The sequence below is a fragment of the Gekko japonicus genome, unplaced genomic scaffold, assembly GCF_001447785.1.
Source record: "Gekko japonicus isolate JY-2015 unplaced genomic scaffold, Gekko_japonicus_V1.1 scaffold4177, whole genome shotgun sequence".
Classification (NCBI taxonomy): domain Eukaryota; kingdom Metazoa; phylum Chordata; class Lepidosauria; order Squamata; family Gekkonidae; genus Gekko; species Gekko japonicus.
In genome coordinates this window covers 74,477-102,254 of record NW_015169304.1, presented here as the reverse complement: position 1 = coordinate 102,254, position 27,778 = coordinate 74,477, and the positions used below count along the sequence as shown (strand labels likewise).

Sequence of the window (27,778 nt, the reverse complement as noted above, 5' to 3'; positions counted from 1 at the left end):
TCCAGTCTCACCCACACATCCAGGGCTGTCTTATATCCAGCCATTCCAAATGTCAAAGTTGCTGAAGAATCTCCAAAGTTACAGCTGAATGAACCTCTCATTCTGAGTGTCAAGTGTTGAAACAGTTTCGGCCGTTCTTCGCTTTGTAAATTATATGATGTCATCTGTGCTTCATCATCTTGCGCTTCAAGCAACATGATCTCCTCTCTTTCAAAGAACCAGAGGTCGATTCGGGGGGGATCGCGGGGGATCGCAGTTCCCCCGGGTGAGGTGCGGGGGGCGGGGCACAAAATGAAGCCCCACCCCCTGCTTCCGGATGCCCCGCTTCCAGCCCTCATTCAGCCAGGAGGAGGCAGAAGAGGGAGGGTAAGTTTCTCCTCTCTTTCAAAGAACTTTTCCAGCTTTTCAGAGATAGCGTCCATGATCTTTATCGCTAGTTGTGATTTAAAGTGATCCCAGTATTCATCTGACAACTGCAATATATTTCCAAAGGCATTTTCCTTCTTTTCCAACGCATTTGAAAGAGCCATCGCACTCCCGAACAGGCAGCCTTCACACACAATCAGTGAACTACGGAGATAGAAAAGACACGGTGGTCATGTTAAATCCGCAAGCCTGTCCTCCTTTCCATAAATTAAATCAGCTCGTTTAAAAATAAGATAAGTTTCTGTAGAAGTCTTTTCCCAGCTAGCAGATAGAAGATTTCAGTGTAAAGTTTATCCCCTCAATTTGAAAAATAAGGAACTACCCCAAACTCTGGCAAGCCGCAAATTGCGGGAGTCTCTGCTCCCTTTGCCTCTGGGGAAAATTTATGGGGGCAGTCAAATGTTCTTTTCCAAGTTTGAAGTTTGTAAAAAGGAAACCAAAAATACTCAATAAATTTTTGCCATTGATGTTGGTGAAGAGGTTTGCTAAGGACCCTGCAGCTGATATGGTGGATCCCTAGAGCCCTGCTGGATGCCAGGGGCTCTGCTACTGAAGGAAAGACCAAGGTAAAATAGGGGGGAGATGGGGGGATATTGACAGTCAAGGGGGAAGAGACAGAGTAGATAATCAGATAAAGGGGAAATAGAGGGGGTAAGATTGACTGAGAAGGGGAAGTGGGGAAGAGAGGGGGAGATTGTCAGAGAAGGACGGGGAAAGAAGGGGTGGAAGATTGTTAGAGATAGGGGAAGAGAAAAGAAGCATATGCAGGGGGATGAGATTCACCCTCCCCACATGTTTCTTGCAGGTCCCCAGTCACATATTCTCATAGCCAAGTCAGCCAAGTCTGAGGAAACTTAATAAATGGTTGTAACCATCTGATAAATGTTTTGGGGGACATTACATAGCAAATGTAAAACTGTCAGCAATTAACTTAAAGAATAAGGGCGCAAGTTTACGTCAAATTTAAACCAGCTACATACCAGTAGAATTGGCACAATTTTGTACAAGGAGTTTTAGAAACGGTACATTTTATCCCCTTTAATCGTGACTTCCTCTCTCCAGAACCAAAAATCTCCAGGCTACTTAGAAACAAATACAAATGAACTACTCTACGTGTGGCAACATTTCTAGCAGCTGTTGTCAAATCCCATGACAACTTTTGCAGTGGCAACCTTTAAATACTTCCATGTTTTCCTGTGGAACGAGGTTTATTATGGGATGAGGGTTTGCTGTTTATGACTCCGGTTGCAAAAACATAAAGACAATAAATAAAATGGTAGATTTCTGTCATTTCATTTGGAGTACATAAAAAAAGAATACAGATTTGTATTATCTTTATTTTTTCCTGTTTATTAAGAGTCCTCTGTTGTTCAGCTCAGGCCTCAGAACAAGGATGTAACATTTTGGGGAAAATATGCAAGCCAGTAAACCAGCACCAGAGACTAAGATGGAGAAGATCTCGACGGCCACCATGGATTTCCCCTTGGTGCTCAGATAAGTTGGAATAAAAGATAGCCAAACACTACAAAAGACCAACATGCTGAAAGTGATAAATTTGGCTTCGTTGAAACTGTCTGGTAACTTCCTGGCTAGGAAAGCCACAATGAAGCTGACTATAGCTAGGAAGCCCATGTAGCCCAAGACACAGTAAAACATAACTGCTGAACCCTCATTACATTCCAGTATGATTTTCTCATTCATTGAGAACGTGTCCATATCTGGGAATGGCGGGGAAGTACTTAGCCAAAGAATGCAAATACATACTTGAACAAGGGAGCAGGAAAGGGCAACAGAATAAGCCACTTTTCTCCCCACCAGTGATCTCATCCTAGATCCTGGTTTGGAAGACATGAAGGCCAAAACTACAATCATGGTTTTGGCCAACACACTAGAAATGGCTACCGAGAATACGATGACAAATGTTGTATGTCGGAGAAGGCAGGTCACTTTTCCAGGCCGCCCAATAAAAAGCAAAGAAGACAGGAAGCAATGAAAAAGGGAGATTAGAAGAATATAGGTGATGCCTCGGTTATTGGCTTTAACTATGGGAGTGTTCCGGTACTTCACAAATGTCCCAAGCACCAATGCTGTGACCAAAGAAAAGGAAATCGCTAAGGTGGCTAGGAGGATACCTAATGCTTCTTTGTAAGAAAGGAAGCTTATAGTTTTGGGAACACATTTATTTTGATGATGGTTGGGATAATGACCTCGAGGGCATTGAACACAGATATCTGCATCTGCAAAAAGAAAAGAAAAAAAGCTGTTAAAATATTTAACAACATTGATTTTTGTGGATTTTTTTAAAGCTTCAGTCTCTCATTCTTAGCCCTCAACTGCAATATGGGAATGAACATAAGAGAAGCCAATGCTGAGTCAGGCCAATGGCCCATCCAGTCCAACACTCTGTCACACAGTGTCTAAAAATAACAGGTGCCATCAGGAGGTCCATCAATGGGGCCACGACACTAGAAGCTCTCCCACTGTTGCCCCCCCCCAAGCCGAAGAATCCAGAGCATCACTTGCCCCAGAGTTCCTATTTATACCTTGTGGCTAATAGCCATTAATGGATACCTGCTCCATATGCTTATTTAATTCCCTCTTGAAGCTGTCCATGCTTGTAGCCGCCGCCACCGCCTGTGGCAGTGAATTCCATGATTTATTGATTTTTAGATCTGGTCATTTTAACAAAGTTATTTATGTTCTAGCTTCTTGTGATTTATTGTAATGGCCTTTGGAGCTAGATTTTTAATAGAACCACAACCCTAGTAGTGAGAGAAGGTTTTTTATTGTATTTAGCCATAGGCCATTACAAACCACAAACAGAGAAGAATGCAAAAAAATACAGTCTAAAACATTGTAAATCCATAAAACCGAGGTTATAAACAGTTAATTAATTCACAGCATACCCACTAAAATCAGTATTGGAGCTAGATTTTTAATAGAACCACAGCCCTAGTAGTGTATATACCTGCTTTTGTGAATAAGACTGAACAACAAACTGGCATGTCACATTATTATGTTTTAAGAAATGCAAAGACAAAACTAAATTACAAGCTAAGGTTATAAGGTCAACAGTTGTTTAGATTTAATTAAGGGGCAAAAATGGTGACGCAATAAGCATGTCAAAAAAGGAGATAAACGAGTAAGGTATACATTCTAATTGTGGGAAGTAAACTGTTATGTTCCATTCGTCACCTCTAAGACATGAAGTTAACCAGCAACATTCTTTTTTAGGGTATCAGACAAACCTTCCAATATTCCTTGCATTACATTCACTATGTTAATAAATTATTCTGAAAAAAGAAATACACTAAAATACTGGCAGGTGTTCCCAGAAACTCCTGATTGCACAATGTATGGACCATCTTTACATTCTTCTTCTTGAATGTATCATATTTAGAGTATATCATTTACATCATGTCTCTTACCCTTCTTTTCTGAGATCATCCCTTCTGGACAAGGAACACAGTCATAACAGCAAAATTTCTCTCCCTCCTTCTTTTGTCTGCTATACCCAGGATGGCACTTTTCATTGCAAGCAGAAAGAGGCACCACCTGTCCAAAGTCAGAAAGGGATGTTAGCCCCTGGTACATTTTTGATAGCCAGTCAGCACAATCTTGAGACAGTGTTGTGTAGTAGCTACACTGAAGAAGAGAAGAAGAGGAGAGATTGGATTTATACCCCTCCCTTCACTATCTAAAGGTGTATCAGAGCAGCTTACAAACTCCTTTCCCTTCCTCTCCCCACAACAGACACCCAGTGAGGTAGGTGGGGCTGAGAGAGCTCTTGACAGAAACTGCTCTTTTTCAAGAACAGCTCTTATCAGAACTACGGCTTGCCCAAGTTCATCCAGCCAGGTGCAAGTGGAGGAGTGGGGAATCAAACCCGGTTCTCCCAGATTAGAGTCTGTGCACTTAACCACTACACCAAACTGGGCCTGATTTCGCACTAGAGCTGCCTCGCTGTTGCACGGTCATTTGCCACGGTTCTATTGGTCAATTTCACATCCGAAGCCGTGGGGCTGATTTTGACCCACGTCTTTGCCAGATTTCCTCCGCAGTTTTGTTGATCCTCAAAAAACAGGATCACGAAACTGCGGGGGAAATCGGACGAAGCCGCGGGTCAAAATCAGCCCCGTGGCTTCAGGTGTGAAATTGACCAATAGAACCGGGGCAAAGGGTGGCACAACAGCGAGGCAGCTCTAGTGCGAAATCAGCCTGGCTCTCACTGTTGGACTAAGATCTACAAACTCAGATTCAAAATCCTGTTCTCCCATTAAAAGTCACTGGGTAACCAAAGATCAGTCAACGTCTTAGCCTAAGTTGTAGTTTGCTTTACATCTTTTTTTGTAAAAAAGCTCTGAATATTAATACCTAAATAAATAAATCAATGGTAAAAAAAAACACTTTGGCAAATCATTAGCAGAGAAATGGGTTTCACATGTGACACATTATTGATGCACAAAACATAGACTGCTTTCACACACATCGAAATATGTACTCTCATTCCAGTATCAGACTATTCCTTTCACATATTGAGACTTCATTACCCAACAATGAGTGAAAGCATCCAGACTGCAATACATGAAATGATATACTGCCCTCAAGTCCCAAACATATTAATTCTCAGTGATTCTCTAAGCTGAGTTAGTGTGAGCTAGCTCACAGTTTTTATCCTCCAGCTCACACATTTTTGTCTTAGCTCAGAAAGGATGGCTCCAGAGCAAACAGATATCTGAAGAAGTGAGCAGTGACTCACAAACCCTCATGACACCATGGAGGAACCAATATTTAAATACAGAATTGATGTTTACAAGAGTCTAGTAGCATCTTAAAGACTAACAGAAATATGTGGCAGGGTATGAGCTTTTGTTTATCACTGTTCACTTCTTCAGATACTCACTTCTTCAGATATCTGTGACTCATAAAAGCTCATACCCTTCCACATATTTTTATTAGTCTTTACAGTGCTACTAGACTCTTACTCTTTTCTACTACTACAGACAAACGTGGCTACCCATCTTGATCTCTCAAGAAGTCATGTTAGACATGTCATGGTAAGCAAAAATACTGAGAAAACGGCCAACTAGACAGTTATGTTTCTTGTGATAATATTACAGATGTCCATAGCAACATCTGTGTGGATCAAGTCCACCACAGGGACATTTTTTTCCAACCAGTATGCTGGAAGAATTAGGGATTCCATTGATTCAATCAAATGCTTAATTCAAGGAAGAGGTACTTAGGATTGCAGCCTTAGAATGGAATCCAACAAGTTGTTCCACTGGTGGAAAAGGAGGAAGGGTCCTCTTTGACTACCCAGCAGTCAATGTTGGGGATCATGGGACCTGCATGGACAAAACCCATTTGAGGTGTGAGTTATAGGAAGGAGAAGAATTGTGTGACCTTGAGGGACAATGAAAGCAGGAATCAACCCATAGGGCTAAAGATGGACTATGGAATCATCCCATACTTCAAGTACTGGCACATCTATGGGGGAGAAAAAGAATCTCTTTTGAGTTCTTCACCCAAAAGCTTCTACTTCAGTGTCCCACCTGGTTAAAGGTTCTATGCCATATGATTTGATTGTCATGAATGGTTAATTCTTTGCCGGAAGGAGCCCAAGGATCAAGTCTTCCCACTTGGATTCTAATGAAGGAGCCATTGGGGAAAGTGACCCAGTTGGTAACATCAAAACCAGCTCTCAGTTCCCCATTTTCATTAAAATGCATGGTGTCACCAGCACTGTTGTTGAACGTGATGTTCCTGAGAAACTGATGCAGCTAGTTGACAGAGAAAAAGAAATGAGAATTGTTGTGAGCTTTGCAGTATCTCCACTTCACACTATTCAGTTTTTGCTATTCATGTAGCAATTACTTTTGTTTGCTTAAAATGCTGACATTTTTCTTCCTTGTGCATAGAAATTAAGAGAAACATAGTAAACTATACACTTCAGAAAGCACAATGACCACATTGTAATATAGTACCTGCCATGGCTGGATATTCTGAACCACAGTTTTCTCTCCATCTAACCACCGTCTGTTGTTGGATCTGGATTGGTATATCATATGCAAAGCATGTGCCACAGCATAGACAGCATTGTAGACATTGTAGCTGTGGCCAGTCATGTTCATCTCAAACAAAATCCCGGGAAGAGTCTCCAGCTTCTCTTCACCTGTGCAAGCATTCTCGCTATCACCCAGAATGTCAGAAACTTTCAACGAACAGCTGAATGCCTGCTCCCAGAAGTTCTGGATAAAACCATCTCCTTTTGCCCAGGAAGGGTTAATGGCTTGAAGAAAATGTTGGAATCGTGGTGGCTGCTTGGAGTGAACTGCAAAGGAGATGGTCCCATGGAAGCTTTCGATATCCCATATCCTTTGAAAGGATATTGATTCAAAATCCCACTGAGATGTAACAATCCATACTTTATGCAACGGTGGAAATGGAACCAAGGGTGCTAGAAACAGCAACAGTCTTGAAACAAATTGGGCTGGATGTTCTGCATAAATAAAGCATACCCTGGCTTTGTCCTCAAAAACGGTCAAAAACATTTCTGCCTGTCTTAGAACTGAGTCTGTCAAATCGTTCAGATAAGTGAGTTTTGGTAATCTCAGAGAGAAAGCAAAGCAGATGCCATTTTCGGACAATAGAGGTGCCACACTCTGCAAAAACCTGTCTCCCCGGTCATCATCCACAGCTAAGAGCCCAATCCATTCCCAATTGAAATGCTGCAGTAAACGGATAACTCCCATGTACTGATAAGCTTCCTTTGGGACCATCTGGTACAAGGAAGAGAAAGGAGTTCCATCATTCTGGGTTGGGGAAAATGACCCATACGTGAGCTGAAAGACAACATGCAGTTATTGACACAGAGAGTACTCCATCTTTCTGTGTTTATACCTCTGACGATGCCAGTCACAGTTACTGGCGAAATGTCAGGTTCTACAATGCCAAGACCACAGGCACACAACCCAGAAAATCTACAGCAACTAATTTGTAGGTATATTTTTCCCCAGATGTATTACTACAGAATTTTCCGTAGTGTGCCTATAATGTGCTATTTGTTCCGTTTGGCCTACCTGTGGCATCTTGTAGTTGGCTATAATGGTGGCCATATTGACTGATGTTTCAGAATCAAGTCCTCCGATAACAGCTGCTGGATTTTTCAAAACAGCACACTTGTAGTTGGGGACAAAGCGCTGTTGTGTGGAAAGCAAACTCAGGATGGCTTTATTGGTCATCCTTGCATTATAGTAACTGTTGAGGATGTGGAACCCCCAAGTAATGTTTGGCAAGAAAAGGGGGTTCTCATTAATCTCTTTTATTGCAAAGGCCAAGGCCAGGATGTGCTGGTAGTTCTTTGGCTCTGATCTGTAATTAGAGTCAGCAGTTCAAGCAATTGTCAAAAGTTGATTGGTACCTTGCATCATCATGGATAGCTCATTTAATGGTGCCTTTTACTTACCAGTACTGATTTCTCTAAATTGAATGCTCATTTTTTGGTTCATTTGTCAGACCTGTTTCACAGCTCTGTAGCTTTACGAAGCCGAAATCTATTGACATATCAATTCAAAAACATTTTTCCCAAAAAATCTTTTTTCAGATGCTGAGAAGTTAAAGGCACTTTGGGACAACCTAACATAAGGAAGAATGATACAATACATTTTGCTAAATGGGTTTGGTCACCATTCTGTATTTGATTAATAAACTCTTTGGTGGTAACTAATGGACTCCTTCTTCCATTAGAGAAGCATGAATATTCCCCTGATTGTCTCATGCCCTACTACCAAACTAAAGATGTGTTTTTAAAAAAACCAAAACCCTTATTAGTGAACCCTTTGGTGAACATATTTTCCCCCACTGGCACCTTTCAGAAATCAACACAAGCACCAGGTGACCCTCAAGGACAAGGGGATTCCAAAGTGAAATATCTGCATAACCCCCACTCCCAAAACATAACCCTGTCTACTATTGCGTCTTCAGAAGGCAGTGGATAAAAAGCATAAGTTGTGTGACAGCACTTGCCTAACTCATTTGAAAGTGAAAATTGATATTGGTGGTCCTATGAAATAATATGAGGAAAGTTAACTTTGGGCAAATGACTATTCTGGATATTTATGCTTATCTACATTCCTGCAACATGTCCTGTAACATACAAGGAATATATAAACCTATAGTGGCGAGACTCTTCTATTGAAGAGGTGCGTGGCAGTTGGAAGTTTATGGCATAATTATTTGTGGGACCTCCAGGATCACAAAACTTATAAAACAGGGCTTGGTGATCATTCATTGAGTGACTGTATTCAAAGTACTCCAGCCACACACAATGGCGCTATATGATCTTTCTGGGTGCAAATAGTCAAATCTTTTGGTTTGGAATCGGTGAACCAACAAACAAAACAAACAAAACAATTAAAGTGATTATATGCTCAGCATAAAATATAGCTGAGCAGTTAGGCCCAGAGTATTGAATTCCATCTCATATTTGTGAAGACAATACGGAGGAAGATTCTTTGGGAAAAATACCCATCGGCTGGCAGTGCCATATATTCTCTGTCAGAGAAAATCAAATGGAACAATGGAACTAACAATAGAATCTTAGTTAACAATGGGATTTCAAACAACTCACAAAGATAGCATAAAGAGTGTTTCAGCCTTCTTAATACAATGGGGTCAACAAATTTAGGAGGGTGTAACTGTTGAGGCTTGTGCTAGAAGAGGCTTAAATGTTTCCAATAGTGTTTAAAATTGTAAAGGGAAATAACGGAATAGAAAGAACAGTAATAGATTGTGGCATATAAATAGGAAGACTTTAAATGAGAGGACTTCTATTAAATGTACATTATCCTACAATGCCAGAGCAGTAAACTAATAGCCAAACCATACACATAAAATTTAAAAAGTAGATCACACAAATATAAAAAATGTAGCACAAATTCCTTACAAAGGTTCATTAATCAGCATCTGCGAGGGTTGCTTCTCAAAAGAAGGAGTCTCGTGCACTAAGTAGACCTGAGACACAATCCCCCCAATGACAAAGTCACCAGGCTGAGAAAACTCATGAGATATAGGAAGAGGATCAACTTCTGTGGTGCAATTCATGGAATGCTCCTTGCCCGCATTACAAGTCAGCAGTACAAGCAGCAACAGCAACACCAGCAGCACTTTTATGAAAAATCTTTGCTTCCCGTTATCAAATTTCATGTCCCCCAAGAGCATGAAAGGTGGTTTTTGCCCCCAGAAAACCTACACAGTGCAAGACAGCTGCACATACTGAAGGTCTGCACACAAAACACCCGGGGAGGTGGGGTATCTGCACCTCTAAATGGGAACAAGGTGTGCCAGAGGATGGGAGCACCCTGCAGCAAAGGAAAATGTGGACAGTTATTCTGTATGGTCCAGTTTTGTAGTAAAGACTCCCTGGCCTGCTGAAACTTTGGTTGTTGATGTTGCCAAGTCACATTGTATGACAAGTAGGAGCTGCCTCCCAGGGTCTGAGAAGTTTGCCTCTCGGGTTACAATCTGAAGAACACTTTCCTGGGAGTAAAACCCATTCCATGAAATGGTTCTTTCTTCAAAGTAGACCTGCTTAGGACTGCTGCCTCTGCTTCCTGTGTCATCTACCTAATAACCACCTTCAGGGCAAACTTTCTTCTGATGTCACTTCACATACTTGGAGAGAATTTTAATATATGGGTTCTTTTGGAATGGTGGACATTATGTCTAATTGCAGAGGCCTGGTCCTTTGGGTGATGCCACTTCAGAGTGCCAGCCCTAAGTGGCGAGGGTTGGGTTGAGGTAAATCACCCCACCAGTGTGAGGCAGATCAATCCCCCCACTCCCAAATCTGCTTTTCAGAATACTTACTAATTCTACACTTGTGTCATCAGAAACATTTCTTCATATAATGACCACCTGCCTGCGGCCACTGCTCCTGAAGGCCCTTGCCAATGGTTTCAATGGAAGAATACAGTTCTAAATAAAAATACATACATACATACATACATACATACATACATACATACATACATACATACATACATACTTCCACGGAAGAAAACCTGTACTTTCTGGTTTTATATTTATCTTCCTACCTCATTGACATCCACATGGCACTAAGTGAATGAATTGTGCTTTTAAAAGACCTGACCCAGTCACAGTCTGGGTGGAATTCGTTTCCCTGAGTGTGCAGGTACAAAAGTGGCCACCAGCCTCATGGTATAGAAATTCTGCTTTGCCTGGAAGGCTTGTCTCAATCCAACCACAAAGCCAATAATATAATAGGCTGCATTCTTGTATTTGCATACTAATTTGCTGCTAATTCAAAAGTCACCCCAACTGCCTTAATCCAATCATAGCTATCCCTATTGCCCTGTGACTAATGCATTTTGAGTCTAACTAGTCCTTCCTGGCAACTAACCCCCCACCCTCTCTCTACCTACATGTAGAACAAAGTTTGACTTCAGTGACTCCTTTAAGACCAACAAAATTTTATTCGAGGCTTGGCAGAATGGGCCCGCGTCAGTGGACCGACCCCGCTCTGCCGACCCCTCCTTTGCCTGACCTGGCACCTGAAGGGGCAGTTTTTCACCACTGCCTCCGGGTATTGCTGCCACCACTGTCCCTGTCTTGGGCTCTGGTTAGGCGGGACAGCCTCCTAACCTCACTCTGATGTCGCTAGGAACCCACCTCGGGGCTTCCTGGCCATCTTTGGGGCTCCCCTGGAGAGCTGGCAACTGGCCATTTTGCCCTTGTTCTCCTCCTCAGGGAGTCCCCAACCCACTCCTAGCGTGTCCAAGCGGGTGGGAAAACTATGCGGTACAGAGGGACTTCTCAATATCAACAGAAAAAGGATTTATTTTGAAACCACTCAACTATATACAGGCATATTAACAGTGAACTGAAGAACCAAAATAAAGGTGAATAATAAATAGCTCCATCTCTCCCTTCACTACACATACCCTGTCTAGATGGTCTGCAGGGACGGCACATGACTTGCTTTCACTGGAGGAAGTTAGATTAGCACCACTACCAACATGGCCTCTGCCTCCTGCAGACTCCAGCCGACAGCCTGACTAGCTCCAGACTTCAGACAGACCGACCTCAATTCTCATAGACTGACTTCCCGCCCAAAAGCTCCACTATATCAAACAGCCCTTCCCGCCCAGGAAGTGGCTCTCCCTCTTGCAGGAATCTGGGGCAGATCTCCTCACAACCTTGATGGACTTCCTGTCCTCTCTAGGGAGCTGCCTTCAGATTACTGCTTGGGGACAGGAGGGTGGGAATGAGGAGGAGACTAGGCCAAGGCCTACCTCAGGTTTGATGGTCCCCTCCTATCTGGCCCACACCAACTTAAACATATACATAAAATGGCGTTTCTCCACACAAGGTATAAGCTTTCGTGTGCAATCACACGTCTTCAGATACAGGGAACAGATGACAATGGCATTGGTCATACTCACACATGATCTTTGCAGACACCTGAACTGAGGTGGGTCAGCGCTGCTGTTGCTACTTGCTCTGACAGTAGCATTTGACCCAGTCGATCATGACCTGTTGATCCACCACCTCGCCGATGTGGGGGATATGTGGGACAACCTTCAAGTGATTTGCCTCCTTTCTCCAAGGTTGGTAACAGAGGGTGGCGCTGGGGAATGAGTCTCACCATGATATCTTTTGGTATGTGGAGTCCCCCAGGGGGCTATTCTCTCCAAAGTTATTTAACATCTATATGTGTCCCCTTGCCCAGTTGGTGTGGGATATGCTTATGATACACAGCTATATCTGCTGATGGATGGCCAACCAGATTCTGCCCCTGAAAATGTGGCAGAGGCTTTGGAGGCCGTGATTGGATGGTTGAAACAGAGCTGGTTGATATTAAATTGTATGAAGACAAAGCTCCTGTGGCTGGACCAGAGAGATCCAGGCCTAAAGTGTCAACTCCTGACTCTTGACAGAACACCTCTAACTCTAGCACCAGCTGTGAAGAGTCTGGGTGTGATAGTGGATGCCTCCTTATCTATGGAGGCCCAGGTCACAAATGTTGCCAGACTGGCATTTTTACATCTGCATCAGGTCAAGCAACTAGCCCCTTTCCTGTCTCACCCGGACTTAGCCACATTGATCCATGCAATGGTTTCCTCCAGGCTAGAGCACTGTAACTCGCTGTATGCAGGGCTACTTTGAGCCTGATCAAGAAGCTTCATTTAGTCCAGAATGCGGTGGCATGAGTTCCAATTTGTACTCCACTTAGAGCACACATCGAACCAGTGCTCCGTCAGCTGCACTGGCTCCAAATTGAATACTGGATCCATTTCAAGGTGTTAGTTTTAACCTTTAAAGCCCGGTATGGTTTGGAACCAACATACCTTTGGGACCACCTCTTCTGGTATAACCACACACACACCGAGAGCACTACATTATTTGAACAAAGATCTATTGGTGGTTTCTGGACCAAGAAGTAATCAGTTAGACTTGACCAGAGCCAGAGCCAGAGCCTTTTTGGCTTTGGCCCTGGCCTGGTGAAAAGCTCTGCCAGCTGAGATCCCGGTCCTGTGAAATCTTTCACAGTTCTATGGGGCCTGTAAAGCAGAGCTGTTCCACTAGGCCTATGGTCAAGGTCCTTGATCAATGGCAATGACAACCTCCTTATGGGCCTCCCTTCTTTTCTACTGCTACAGACAAACACAGCTACCAATCTTGATCTATCAAGAAGTCATGTTAGGCATGTCATGGTAAGCAAACATACTGAGAAAATGGCCCACTAGACAGTTACGTTTCTTGTGATAATATTACAGATGTCCATAGCAACATCTGTGTGGATCAAGTCCACCTCAGGGGCATTTTTTCCAACTAGTATGCTGGAAGAATGAGGGATTCCATTGTTCCAATGAAATGCTTAGCTCAACGAAGAGGTACTTAGGATTGCAGCCTTAGAATTGGATCCACCAAACTATGCCATTGGTGGAAAAGCCTCCTCCTGCGCCTCCCTTCTGTTTCCTTTTCTGGCCTCCCCCCAATGCAAATGATTATATATTACACACACACACACACACACACACTGATGGAATTGTATGGTATGCATCATCTATGTATTGTAATAAGTTTTGATTAAAAATAATTATTTATAGTGGTTTTTATAACATGTTGTTACTCTCCCTGAAACCTTCTATAGCAGGGGAGGGTGAGTAAGTAAGTAAATATATATACCCTGTCTATAGGAGCATCCCCATTGAATGTGTCAGAAGCCTATACACATGTGTGCTTCAGGCAATTGTTATTGGGACCATTCTGCCAGTTGTGTACCAGGGTCCAGGATTTGATCCAGCACCTCATTGTGGTGTGCAGATTCTTAGAAACAAGCAGGCCAGTTTGGTGTAGTGGTTAAGTGTGTCGACGCTAATCTGATTCTCCACTTCTCCACTTCTCCACTTGCAGCTGCTGGATGACCATGGGCAAGCCATAGTTCTGTCAGAGCTGTTCTCTCAAGGATAGTTCTGGAAAGACTTGTCTCAGCCCCACCTACCTCACAGGGTGTCTGTTGTGGGGAGGGGAAGGGAAAGGAGTTTGTAAGTGACTCTGAGACTCCGAGTGAGGGCAGGGTGTAAATCCAGGTATTGGGTCAAACTTAAGAATTTATTAAGAAAAAAAACATAATCACAAGGGAATGAGCAAACTGTACATATACAGATGAAATAAATGTTCTGTCAGCACTCTCTACTAAATCCTAACCTAAGCAAATGTTACTAATCTAAACAGAAAAGGTGGGAGGGAAGAAAGAGAAAGTAAGATATAAGAGCCTGTCCTGTCCTTGCAAGCCAGAAAGGTTTGACGGAGAAATCACTGGACTTCAGGGATCTGCCAACTGATGCCCAAAACAGCTACATCCACGAGCAGGCCTGAGGCCCAAGGATAGCTGAAAAACAGCCAGGTGCACCTTCCTTAAAGCATCTGGGGCCCCCGCTTCCAGCAGCAAGAATCCGGATCACCAGTGGTGGGTCCCATCTGGGGTGCCAAGTTTTGTTATACAAATTAATATCCAGTCAAAAATAGAGGATTGAAGTCAAAATGAGGAGAAAGTTCTTGTATTTTATTGCAATGAAATACAGAAAACAGTTAGGCCAAAGGGCCCATCAAAGCTGACTGCTTTCTGAGCCCAATCAGGAAATACATGAAGTTAAATACCTAAAATGACATCATCATATCATCATCATGGGAATAATATTCAAAAGGCATAATTGGTTACAAAAACTTAAACAGCATTTACATAAAAATCTCCTTATTGGTCAAATGTAAGAAAGGTGTGTGTAGGCAATAGTGTCACATATTTACTTGACATGACCTAAGCCATATCGGCTAAAGCTTGTTCTCACCCAAACAAAAGTGCTTTTCTCTGATACCAAGTAAAAGATCCTTTTGACCCAGACACTATGAAGTTATAACCTTAAACAATTAGAACCATGAACCTTCTATCTTCTTTTGTACCAAAAGAATGTTATTGTCTTGTCTGTTAACATCAACTAGAAAAATCCCCTTGACCCAGAAAGAAGAGAGGCCTTCTATATAGCAGGCCTTCATTACATTCCAATAAAATGTTAAATATATAATAAATCTATAAAAAACAGAGAAATATGAATACTCAAAAAAGAGAAAAATCTATATAGTCCCATCTCTACTACAATGCCATTGCCAATGGCTGCCACCTGTCCCCTCCATTTCCTGCTTGTTGCCAGCCCAGTCCTGGCAACTCTACACACAGGTAATATTTTAATGAGGTTCTGGATTCTTTATAGTCTAAACATCTACATCATATGGTCAGAAGAAAAGTCTACAAAAAAAAAGGAAACTAAGACAATTTTAAATACAGTTGCATGCATATGATTTGCAATGCAATCCTGGGCCAAGTTACACCCCTCTAAGCAAATTGATTTCAATGGGTCTAGAATGGTATATGTTCATTCAACATAGGGTTGAATAATTAATCTGCTGTCTTGATTCTAAAACAGCAGCCTTCTTCTCACCAGTAGGTATTTACAATATTTATTTTATTTTATTTATTTCATTCAATTTCTATCCTGCTCTCCCCGCACGCAGGTTCAGGGCAGCTTACAGGGCACAAAGGGCTATAAAACAGATACATTAAAACCACAGAAGTTAAAAACAATTCACAAATCACAAGATACATGGAGGACTAGACTTACACACTCTCCATTACATGCCAGGAAGATGTCCAAGATCGAAATCAGAAAAGGGGGACAGCGTGAGCCATGATGTTCTGATTTCTCATTAGCCTATCCCGACAGTCCTGCTCCGCATATATGCGGTGGTGGTAGTGGCGGCGGCGGTCCCTATTCAATATCAGCTAGTTTGGGCTTTCTTGAATTCATACCATACCACTTCAAAGAAAAATATGCTGTAATGTTGCCTCCATGCTTGAGAGGAGATAGATGACAGGGTCTCAATCAATTACTCTAAAGTAAGATACTGTTGGATCATTTGATCTGAAATCTTACCCATACAGATTGATTCTAAGCAGTTCTACTCAGAAACCTAATCAAGGCCCCGGTCACACGGAGCATTAGCCATGCTAGAGAGACGGAAGATAGGCGGATTTTCCGGGTGCAATCTCACCGCCACATCTGGGAAGTGTAAAGCTCCCGTGGCTCAACCAAGGTTTCTCGCCGAAGATGCGCGGCAAAAAACTAGTACCTCAGAGGTACTAGTTTCCGGAAACCGTGGGGCAAGGGCGGACGTCTGATTGCGTTTCCAGTGCCATCCGGCGCCCGCCCATGCCCCACTGCGAAAATGTCCCCCCCCCCGAAGTCTCCAGGGATGCGCACAAGCACCCAATGGGGCATACGCATACTTCAGGTTAAAAAAACTCAAAACACAATCCCGTTTGCCGTGCTGCGCCGCACCACTTCTTTGGCGCGTCGTGTGATCGGCACCTTCCCCCTAACCACGGGACCTTGATGGGACCACGAGGGGATGCCTGATCGTGCAGTCGCGCATTATTTCGCTGTGGGGCAAACAGCCACGCCTCCCCCCCACAATATCCGGCCCGTGTGACCGGGGCCCAAGTTTATTCAAGTTTTTTTCATACATACAATTAGCCCCAACATAGGTGTGAATGCCAGGTGGATTTAAAATGCACGATCAAACACGAACATCTGGGAAGTGTCCCACAGCTATCAGCAAACCATGTTGCTTCACCGCAGAAGCAGAGTAAACAGACACTGGGGAAAGTCCAGTAGCAAGCGATTTGCTATGGTCCAAGGATGGAGTTTCCCCTGTCTGATTGCTCCAGCACACTCTCATGGCATTGGAATGGTCTGATCAGGCCATCCTGACTCCAGGCAATTGTTTTCCCCCCTTTTCAGTATGTGCATCATTGCACACTCCATAGGGAGCCCTCAGTGCGGAGGTGCGAGTCATCAATTCCTTGTTTAAGCACTTTGGAAACAAATGGCAAAAAAAAACCCATGACTCACCCGCAATTGGGTGTGATCATGCAGTGGCGGGCTGCACCCACAGCTTCAAAGGACTGTGTGATCGTGCAACAGTGGGTCAAATTCCTCCAGTAGAAATAGCCTCACTTGACCCCCCTGTTTTTCTGGCACATGTGACCACAACCACAGTGTGGATTAATCTCAAGAAAATACCATTAGATTTCCACTGCTGTGTACCCAAAATATTTTCCTTCTAAAATGAAAGGATCATGACTAAAAGCAGGCTTGTGCTCAGCTACTTTGTCGAATGATAATTATATGGGATTGGCTCTGTCTGGAATCCTTTCTTCCTCTATCAGAAGTTACAATTCAGCAAAATCATCATTCTGAGGAAAGGGAGATGCATCATTCATTTGCAGATCTGCATAGTGGTATATAGAATGAATATGATAAGTGATCACTTGAGTAAATGATCAAAACAATATAGTAAATGGTTGTGGAGATGTTGTACAGCAAATTTAACAGACAATCAGCAATTAAATTCTGTGACTCTGTGTGTGACACAGCACTCCATGACACATGTAAACTAGGTCCGCACCAGTTTGAGACCTACACTTTTTTTACAAGAAGTTTGGAAATGGTAAATGTCATTTCATTGGGGAACATATGAAAGAAAAATGCAGATTTTTATTACCTTCATTTCCCCCTCTTCATTAAGAGTTCCCTATTGTTTAGCTCAGGCCTTAGCACAATTATGTAACATCTGGGGGAAAAAATGCAAGTCAGTAAACCGGTACTAGAGACTAAGATGGAGAAGATCTCCACAGTCACCATAGATTTCCCCTTGGTGCTCAAGTAAGCTGGAATAAAGGAGAGCCAAACACTAAAGAAGAGCACCATGCTGAAAGTGATAAATTTGGCTTCGTTGAAATTGTCAGGTAACTTCCTGGCTAGAAAAGCCACAATGAAGCTCACTAGGGCCAGAAAGCCCATGTAGCTCAAGACCAAGTAAAAAATAGCTGCTGAACCCTCATTACATTCCAGTATGATGTTCTCATTCATTGACAGCATGTCCATATCTGGGAATGGTGGGGAAGTAGTTAGCCAAAAAACACAAATACCCACTTGAACAAGGGAGCATAAAAGCACAACTGAATATGCCAGTCTTTTCCCCACAAATAAGCGCACTATAGACCCAGGTTTGGTAGCCTTGAAGGCCAAAAGTACAGTCATGGTTTTGGCCAACACACTAGAAATGGCTACGGAGAATATGATGCCAAAAGTGATTTGTCGGAGAAGGCAGGTGACCTTGCCAGGCTGCCCAATAAACAGCAAAGATGAGAGGAAGCAATGAACAAGAGAGATGAGAAGTATATATGTCAGGCTTCGGTTGTTGGCTTTGACTATGGGACTGTTTCGGTGCTTCACAAATGTCCAAAACACCAGTACTGTGACCAGAGAAAGGGAAACAGCTAGGGTAATTAAGACGATACCTAATGGTTCTTTGTAAGAAAGGAAGCTTATATCTTTGGGGACACAGCCATTGTGGTGATGATTGGCATAGTGATCTTGTGGACATTTTACACAGCTATCCATGTCTGCAAAAACAAATGAAAAATGAAAAAATTACTGAACTATTTCAAGACATTTATTATGGGAACTTTCTTAAGTTTCAGTATCTCTCTCTTAGCTCTCAGATATAACATGGAAATGATTTATTGACTTTTAGATCAGATTATGTTAACGTAGGCTGCGGTCACACGCAACATTAGCCACGCAAGAGATACGGAAGACAGGCGGAGTTTCCAGGCGCGATCTCACCAGCACATCTGGGGAGCGTAGCGCTTCTGTGGAACAACCGAGGCTTCCTCCCGAAACCGCGCAGCAAAAAACTAGTACCTCGGAGGTACTAGTTTCCGGAAACTGCGGGGCAAGGGCGGGCGTCTGATTGCGTTTTCGGTGGCATCCGGTGCCCGCCCATGTCCCCTTGTGAAAAAGGTTTTTTTTCCCCCCAAGTCCCCGTGGTTGCACACATGCACCCAATGGAGCATGCGCATTCGTAGTGAACACAAAAAAAGAAAACTAGTTCGCCGCGCCGCGTGCTTCTTCGTTGCGTGCAGGCATGTGTTGTGATCAGCGCCTCTCCGTAACCACAGAAGCTCCACGGTACCTCCACAGAACCTCCACAGGAGGTATGATCGCTTTACTGCATGTTAGTTTGCCCCAGGGCAAACAGCCACGCTTCCCCCCCGCAGTTTCCTGCCCGTGTGACCGGGGCCAGAGTTATTTATATTTTATCTTCTTGTGACTGATTCTAATGACCTTTGGCTCTATCATGTTAAGTACAGATGATATTGGCATCTGATTAGGCTGGAGTTCATGCTGGAATCATAGCTTCCCTTCCCTTATTGAAGTCAACATTGGATTTATTTTTAATGATTAAATATGAAAAGAACAGTCTGAATAATATTGCTTGTTTTTAAAACCAGTTCTTCCCTGAGGAAGATGTATACTGAGAAAAAAATGGGTATTGTATCAAAAAGCTGAAGAAGTTAAATGTGTTCCTTTTGTACTCCTGTGGTTCTTCTCCAGTTTGGTATAGTGGTTAGGAGTGCGAACTCTAATTTGGGAGAACTGGGATTGAATCCCCTCCCCTCCATATGCAGCTGCTGCTGTGACCCTGGGTCAGTCATAAGTTATTTCAGAGCTATTCTCTGAAGGATAGTTCTCGAGAGAGAGCTCTCTCAGCCCTACCTACCTCACAGTCAATGCTTCCTCTAAGCTGTGGAGTCTTGTGAGCACAAATTCTACTTTATGAGCTACTGGCATTAAAGTTCTGAGCAAGCAATTTGGCTATGGCATAAATTAGTTTGCTCTGGAGCTGTCCTTCTTGAGCTAAGACCAAAATGTGTGATCCAGAGGCTAAAAAACTGTGAGCTAGCTCACACTAACTCAGCTTAGAAGGAACACTGCTCACAGGGTGTTTGTTGTGGGGAGGGGAAGGGACAGTAGATTGTAAATCAATCTGAGTCTCCTTTTGGTAGTGAAGGGTGGGGTATAAATCCAATCTCTTCCCCCTCCCCCTCCTCCTCCTCCATTTACCAATTTTAAAGGATAATCTTCAGAGCAACTTACAAGAGGAGGAGAAACCTATTAATTAGGGGGAGCGGAGGAAATCTGACCCTCTCTGACATTGGCCCTTTTTACAGATTGTGTTAATGATTATTAGTGTCAAGATTGTGCAACACTTTGAACACTTGCTTTTGTGAATGATCCTGAAAACTACTATTTATTCATTTATTTAAAATATTTCTATGATGCCTTTCCATCCAAATATGTCCCCCAAGGTGGCAGACATTAAAACAAAAGAAAAACTGTAAAAAATTTAATCACTTTAAATTGTTTAAACTATTGAATAATTGTTCACAGACACTCCAGGTCACATAAAGTATGGACAGCCATTACATTGTTCTTCTTGAGTATATTGTATTTAGAGAATATAGTTGATATTGTGTCTCCTACCTTTCTTTTCTGAGATCATCCCTTCTGGACAAGGAACACAGTCATAACAGCAAAATTTCTCTCCCTCCTTCTTTTGTCTGCTATACCCAGGATGGCACTTTTCATTGCAAGCAGAAAGAGGCACCACCTGTCCAAAGTCAGAAAGAGATGTTAGTCCCTGGTACACTGGTGATAGCCAGTCAGCACATCCTTGAGACAGTATTGTGCCATGGCTACACTGTTGAACTAAGATCTACAAATTCAGCATCAAAATCCTGTTCTTCCATAGAAGATCACTGCGTAACCAAAGATCAGGAGACCTCTCTTAGCCTAAATTACCTCACAGGGTTATTATTATGAGGACAAAATGGAGAATAATGTTCTGAGCAGCTTCACATCTTCTTTGGAGATAAATGCTATTAATACCTAAATCAATGAATGGTTAAAAAAAACTTTGGCAAATCATTAGCAGAAAACTGAGATTCAAATGAGACACATTACTGATGTACAAAACATAGGCCCTGGTCACACGGGCAGGAAAATGCAGGGGGAAAGTGTGGCTGTTTGCCCCGGAGCAAAATAACACACGGTTGCACGATCAGACGTCCTGTCGCGGACCTGTCAAGGTCCCATGTTTGGGTGGGAGGTGCCAATCATACAACTATCCTGCAGCGCAGCCAAGAAGTGGTGCAGCATGATCATACCAGCAATCACTAGGTGCTGCTTCCATGGCAAACGGGATAGTTTATTTAAAAAAACTGACGTTTGTACATACGCATGACTGAGCAATCGTATCTGCACATCCGAAGGCGGGTGGTGGGCTTACCAGAGAGGGTGACAGATGCTTCCGGACAGATGCTTCCGGACCCCAACAGAGCTCTTAGGCATAGCCAATGGAGGGGGAGGTGGGCCCCCTCTCACAGCCACTCTAACCACCTGCGCGACAGTGGCCATAGTGACCCTCGAGAGGTGGCAAGACTGGCTGCAGTGGGAGGGGGCCTCTTTGTGTGCATGCACCATTGGGCACTTGTGCCTATCCTGTGGAGACTTGGAAAAAAACACCTATTCTCGACAAGACATGGGCGGGCACCGGATGCCACGGGATTCCACCGGAAACAAGATGAGGCGCCAGCCCTTGCCCCGCGGTTTCCGGAAACCAGTACCTCGGAGGTACTAGTTTTTTACCCCGCATCTTAAGCGGGATGCCTCGGGTTTGGCACCGGAGCTCTACACTTCCCAGATGTGATGGTGTGATTGCGCCCGGAAAATCTGCCTATCTCCCATCTCTGTAGCGTGGCTAATATTCCGTGAGACTGCAACCATAGTTTGCTTTCACACACATTGGATAATGTACTCTCAATCTGGTTGCAGATAGTGCTTTTAGGCTTTGAGAGTGCATTGCTCAACAATGGGTGAAAGCATCCACAGCCTGCAATACCTGACATGATATATTACCCTCAAGTCCCAAACATACTAATATTTAGATAAAAAGTGCTCATATTGCATACATCTTCATTTTGAACTGTGATGAGAACAATAAGAGACAAGTTTTCTGTAGATTCAGTATGAAAAATATGCAAAATGATTAATGCATCACTGTACAAAGTCCAGCTATAGATAATCAATAAAGATATAATAGCTGACACCATAAACACATGAAGCATACCTTGCCCTGTAAGCAAGTCTTAAGGTTAAGAAGTAACTGCAGCTATAATGAAAAATATTCATGTGAAACCTAACAATACAGAGAATAGCCCAAGGATGTGTTCAGACATGCTAGAATTAAAGTGTGACGTTAGAATAGGGAACAATTTCATCATGTTCAAGACAGATGTAAACAGCAAATCCATATTACATATTGGTTCCTTCTCCAGGGTATCTCAAGATGTCATGTTAGATCTTTCATGGTAAGCAAACATACTGAGAAAATGGCCAACTAGACAGCTTCATTTCTTGTGTTAATATTAGACAAGTCCACCTCAGGGACATTTCTTGTTCCAGTACACTGGAAGAATGAGGGATTTCAGTAATCCAATAGAACACAACCCAAGGAAGAGGTCCTTAAGCCCTAGAATGGGATTCAACAAACTGTTTCATTGGTGAAAAAGGAGGAAGAGTCCTCTTTGACTACACAGCAGTCAATGTTGGGGATCATGGGACCTGCATGGACAAAACCCATTTGAGGTGTGAGTTATAGGAAGGAGAAGAATTGTGTGACCTTGAGGGACAATGAAAGCAGGAATCAACCCATAGGGCTAAAGATGGACTATGGAATCATCCCATACTTCAAGTGCTGGCACATCTATGGGGGAGAAAAAGAATCTCATTTGAGTTCTTCACCCAAAAGCTTCTACTTCAGTGTCCCACCTGGTTAAAGGTTCTATGCCATATGATTTGATTGTCATGAATGGTTAATTCTTTGCCGGAAGGAGCCCAAGGATTAAGTCTTCCCACTTGGATTCTAATGAAGGAGCCATTGGGGAAAGTGACCCAGTTGGTAACATCAAAACCAGCTCTCAGTTCCCCATTTTCATTAAAATGCATGGTGTCACCAGCACTGTTGTTGAACGTGATGTTCCTGAGAAACTGATGCAGCTAGTTGACAGAGAAAAAGAAATGAGAATTGTTGTGAGCTTTGCAGTATCTCCACTTCACACTATTCAGTTTTTGCTATTCATGTAGCAATTACTTTTGTTTGCTTAAAATGCTGACATTTTTCTTCCTTGTGCATAGAAATTAAGAGAAACATAGTAAACTATACACTTCAGAAAGCACAATGACCACATTGTAATATAGTACCTGCCATGGCTGGACATTCCGAAACACCATTTTCTCTCCCTTTAACAGTTGTCTGTCATTGGATCTGGATTGGTATATAATCTGCAAAGCATGTGCCACAGCATAGACAGCATTGTAGACATTGTAGCTGTGGCCAGTCATGTTCATCTCAAACAAAATCCCGGGAAGAGTCTCCAGCTTCTCTTCACCTGTGCAAGCATTCTCGCTATCACCCAGAATGTCAGAAACTTTCAACGAACAGCTGTATGCCTGCTCCCAGAAGTTCTGGATAAAACCATCTCCTTTTGCCCAGGAAGGGTTAATGGCTTGAAAAAAATGTTAATGTTGGAATCTTGGTGGCTGCTTGGAGTGAACTGCAAAGGAGATGGTCCCATGGAAGCTTTCTATATCCCATATCCTTTGAAAGGACATTGATTCAAAATCCCACTGAGATGTAACAATCCATACTTTATGCAACGGTGGAAATGGAACCAAGGGTGCTAGAAAGAGCAACAGTCTCAAAACGAATTGGGCTGGATGTTCTGCATAAACAAAGCATACCCTGGCTTTGTCCTCAAAAAGGACCAAAGACATTTCTGCTTGTCTTAAAATTGAATCTGTCAAATCATTCAGATAAGTGAGTTTTGGTAATCTCAGAGAGAAAGCAAAGCAGATGCCATTTTCGGACAATAGAGGTGCCACACTCTGCAAAAACCTGTCTCCCCGGTCATCATCCACAGCTAAGAGCCCAATCCATTCCCAATTGAAATGCTGCAGTAAACGGATAACTCCCATGTACTGATAAGCTTCCTTTGGGACCATCTGGTACAAGGAAGAGAAAGGAGTTCCATCATTCTGGGTTGGGGAAAATGACCCATAAGTGACCTGAAAGATAACATATAGGTATATATATTTTTTCAGATGAATTACTATAGAATGTTCAGTAGTGTGCCTATAATGTGCTATTCATTCTGTCTGGCCTACCTGTGGAATCATCATTCTGGGTTGGGGAAAATGACCCATAAGTGACCTGAAAGATAACATATAGGTATATATATTTTTTCAGATGAATTACTATAGAATGTTCAGTAGTGTGCCTATAATGTGCTATTCATTCTGTCTGGCCTACCTGTGGAATCTTGTAGTTGGCTATAATGGTGGCCATATTGACTGATGTTTCAGAATCAAACCCTCCAATAACTGCTGTTGGATTTTTCAAAACAGCACACTTGTAGTTGGGGACAAAGCACTGTTGTGTGGAAAGCAAACTCAGGATGGCTTTATTGGTCATCCTTGCATTATAGTAACTGTTGAGGATGTGGAACCCCCAAGTAATGTTTGGTAAGAAATGGGGGTTCTCATTAATCTCTTTTATTGCAAATGCCAAAGCCAGGATGTGCTGGTAGTTCTTTGGCTCTGATCTGTAATTAGAGTCAGCAGTTGCTCAAGCAATCATCAAAAGTTGAGTTGTACCTTCCGTTATCACAGATTCATCTTTTAATGGTGCCTTTAACTTCAAATAATCTTTAAATTGCCATTATGATTTCTCTAAATTGAATGCTCATTTTTTTTGGCTCATTGGTCAGACCTGGTTCACAGCTGTGTAGCTTTTCAAAGCTGAAGTATATTGAAACTTCTAATCATAAACATTTCCCCCAAAAAATCTTTATGACCTTATTTCAGACGCTGTGAAGTTAAAGGCACTTTGGGACTACCTAATATAAGGAAGAATTATATAATATGTTTTCCCTAATGCTTTTGTTCACCATTTGATTAATAAACTGTTTGGTGGCAACTAATGGACTCCTTCTCTTTCCATTAGAGAAGCATGAATATCCCCCAGTCTGTCTCATGTTCTGCTTCCAAACTAAAGGTGTGGTTTAAAAACAAAACAAACCCCTTAATGGTGAACCCCTTGGTGAACTTAATGTTTTTTTCCTGGCACCTATCAGAAAGCAATGCGAGCATCAATTGAGCCTCAAAGGCAGAAGGATTCCACAAGTGAGGTGTCAGTATTATTATTATTATTTTTTTAAAAAACCCAAAACATATCCCTGTGTATTGTTGCCTCCTAGGAAGGCAGTGGACAAAAAGCATGGGTTGTAACACTGCTCTTTCCTAATTCATGGAAAAAGATAAAAGGATAGGGTCCATCCAATAATGATTTTGGTGGCCCTATGAAATGAAATGATGAAAGTAAACATCGGATAAATGAGTATTCTGGAGATTTATGCTTATCTACATTCCTGTAATACATTCCTGTAACATACAAGGAATATATAAGCCTATACGTCAGTTTTCCAAACAATTTTCCTCCATAATCTCTCCACAAATAAGAGATGGAATTCGGTACTCTTGCCCTAATTGCTCTGTTACATTGCATGCTAATAATTTTAATATTTTTTGTATGTTTTGTTTGTTGGTCCATAGATTCCAAGCCAAAATTTTGTGAGTTTAAGCACCCACAAAGATCACATAGTACCATTTCCTAGCTGTGTGTGGCTGGAGTACTCTTAGTACACTCACAGAAAGAATTATCACCAAGCCCTGTTTTAAAAGTTTTGAGATTATAGAAGCCAAACAAATATTTATGCCATAAGGTCCCACCTCTTTAACAGAAGAGTCTCACCATTGTATTTCTGCCAGACTAAATCAAATGGAACAATGGAACTCTTCATGGAATCTTAGTTAATCATGGAATTTTAAACAGCTAATGTGAGAAGCTTAAATTCTATGCACCCAGGAAGATCATATGGTATCATTGTGTGTGGCTGGAGTACTTTTAATACAGTCACTCAATGAATTATCATCCAGCGTTTTTTTTTACAAGTTTTGAGATCCTGGAGGCCACACAAATAATTATGTCATGACCTTCCGTGTATCACCCACGTCTTTAAGAGAAGAGGCTCACCACTGTATTCTCTGCCAGAGTAAATCAAATGGAACAATGGTATGATACAAACTTGCTAAAAATGGAATCTGAAACAGTGTTACAGCCTTCTTAATCCAATGGTGTTAATAAATTTAGGAGGGTATAACTGTTGACGGTTGTGCTTCAAGAGACATAACTGTTTCAAATAAGTTTAAAATGATGGGGGAAGGTAACAAAATAGAAAGAACAGATTGTAGCATATAACTAGGAAGACTTTAAATGAGAGGACTTCTATTAAATGTACATTATCCTACAATGCCAGAGCAGTAAACTAATAGCCAAACCATACACATAAAATTTAAAAAGTAGATCACACAAATATAAAAAATGTAGCACAAATTCCTTACAAAGGTTCATTAATCAGCATCTGCGAGGGTTGCTTCTCAAAAGAAGGAGTCTCGTGCACTAAGTAGACCTGAGACACAATCCCCCCAATGACAAAGTCACCAGGCTGAGAAAACTCATGAGATATAGGAAGAGGATCAACTTCTGTGGTGCAATTCATGGAATGCTTCTTGCCTGCATTACAAGTCAGCAGTACAAGCAGCAAGAGCAACACCAGCAACATTTTAAGGGAAAATCTTTCCTTCCAGTTACCAAATTCCATGTCCATCAAGAGCATGGAATTACGTTTCTGCCCTCAGAAACACATGAAGATCACCTGCATAGTGCAGAAGACCAACACACACTGAAGGTTTGCACATGAAAACCCTGGGGAGGTGGGGAATCTGCACCTCTAAATGGGAACAAAGTGTGCCAGAGGATGGGAGCACCGTGCAGCAAAGGAAAGCGTGGACAGTTATTCTGCATGTTCCACTTTTGTAGTAAAGGCTTCCCGGTTTGTCCTTTAACACCTGCTGAGACTTTGGTTGTTGATGTTGCTAAGGCACATTGTATGACAAGTAGGAGCTGCCTCCCAGGGTCCGAGGAGTTTGCCTCTCAGGTTACAATCTGAAGAACACTTTCCCAGGAGTAAGTCCCATTCCATGAAGTGGTTCTTTCTTCAAATTAGATCTGTGTAGGATTGCTGCCTCTGCTTTGGGCGCCATCTACCTAATAACCACCTTCAGGGAAAAGTTTATTCTGACGTCAGTTCACACGCTTAGAGACAATTCTAGTTTATGGTTTGTGGAGTGGTGACAATTATGTCTAATTGCAGAGGCCTGGTCCTTTGGGTGATGCTGCTTCAGAGTGCCAGCCCTAAGTGGCAAGGGTTGGGTTGAGGTAAACAGACGTTACCCCACCAGCGTGTGGCAATCAAAGAGGTCAATGTCCAGGGGCATTAATAAAGATCTGGAGGAAAATAAAAGAAAGGTTTTATCCTAAAATACCCATCTGGGTCTCACTTCTCGAGGTCTTTGTAAAACCGACTTTGATGTCTGAAAATAAAAGGGCAACCTATGAAATGTTATTGAATGAGAACAATGTTAAAATCGATTGAGGCACTACGAGCAATGAATATAAACCTTACATGGTGGGGTATTTCACAACTGCAATCAAGATTTACTAAAGACAAAACAATGAGCTTTTATAGTTCAAAAAAAGATTTAGACAATATATGGCTATCAGCCTCCGATAAGCTGATTCAAAAGTTGCGTAATTTTTTACTACATGATGTAATGAAATATGAAATAGTTAAATCTTCAATGGTTGTATGGATGCAGGATATAGCCTGAACATAGATGACTGG

General features: G+C 42.3%; 2 protein-coding genes across 2 annotated transcripts; both read right to left on the bottom strand.

The window, feature by feature from the left end:
- Positions 1 to 1,761: 1,761 nt before the first annotated feature.
- LOC107114989 (vomeronasal type-2 receptor 26-like) lies at positions 1,762 to 9,633 on the bottom strand. The gene is made up of 5 exons (XM_015416597.1): positions 9,374 to 9,633; positions 7,509 to 7,800; positions 6,414 to 7,271; positions 3,855 to 3,981; positions 1,762 to 2,663 (listed from the first exon to the last, which is right to left on the bottom strand). Exons 1-5 carry the CDS (start codon positions 9,631 to 9,633, stop codon positions 1,762 to 1,764), a joined length of 2,439 nt encoding a protein of 812 aa, XP_015272083.1.
- A 7,940-nt stretch (positions 9,634 to 17,573) lies between these two features.
- Positions 17,574 to 26,695, bottom strand: LOC107114988 (vomeronasal type-2 receptor 26-like). The gene is made up of 6 exons (XM_015416596.1): positions 26,436 to 26,695; positions 24,286 to 24,577; positions 23,861 to 24,041; positions 23,178 to 23,458; positions 20,400 to 20,526; positions 17,574 to 18,475 (listed from the first exon to the last, which is right to left on the bottom strand). The coding sequence occupies exons 1-6, from the start codon at positions 26,693 to 26,695 to the stop codon at positions 17,574 to 17,576; spliced, it is 2,043 nt and encodes a 680-aa protein (XP_015272082.1).
- Between the last annotated feature and the right edge of the window lie 1,083 nt (positions 26,696 to 27,778).

Bases quoted from the DNA above. Each gene is read 5' to 3' on its own strand.
- LOC107114989 (XM_015416597.1), bottom strand. From the start codon at position 9,633: ATGAAATTTGATAACGGGAAGCAAAGATTTTTCATAAAAGTGCTGCTG. The intron at 7,801-9,373 runs GTAAGGAATTTG...CTCTAATTACAG, and splicing joins ATGCTGATTAATGAACCTTT to ATCAGAGCCAAAGAACTACC. The intron at 3,982-6,413 runs GTACTATATTAC...GACTTTGGACAG, and splicing joins AGAATATCCAGCCATGGCAG to GTGGTGCCTCTTTCTGCTTG.
- LOC107114988 (XM_015416596.1), bottom strand. From the start codon at position 26,695: ATGGAATTTGGTAACTGGAAGGAAAGATTTTCCCTTAAAATGTTGCTG. The intron at 24,578-26,435 runs GTAAGGAATTTG...CTCTAATTACAG, and splicing joins ATGCTGATTAATGAACCTTT to ATCAGAGCCAAAGAACTACC. The intron at 18,476-20,399 runs GTAGGAGACACA...TTGTTTTTGCAG, and splicing joins GATGATCTCAGAAAAGAAAG to ACATGGATAGCTGTGTAAAA.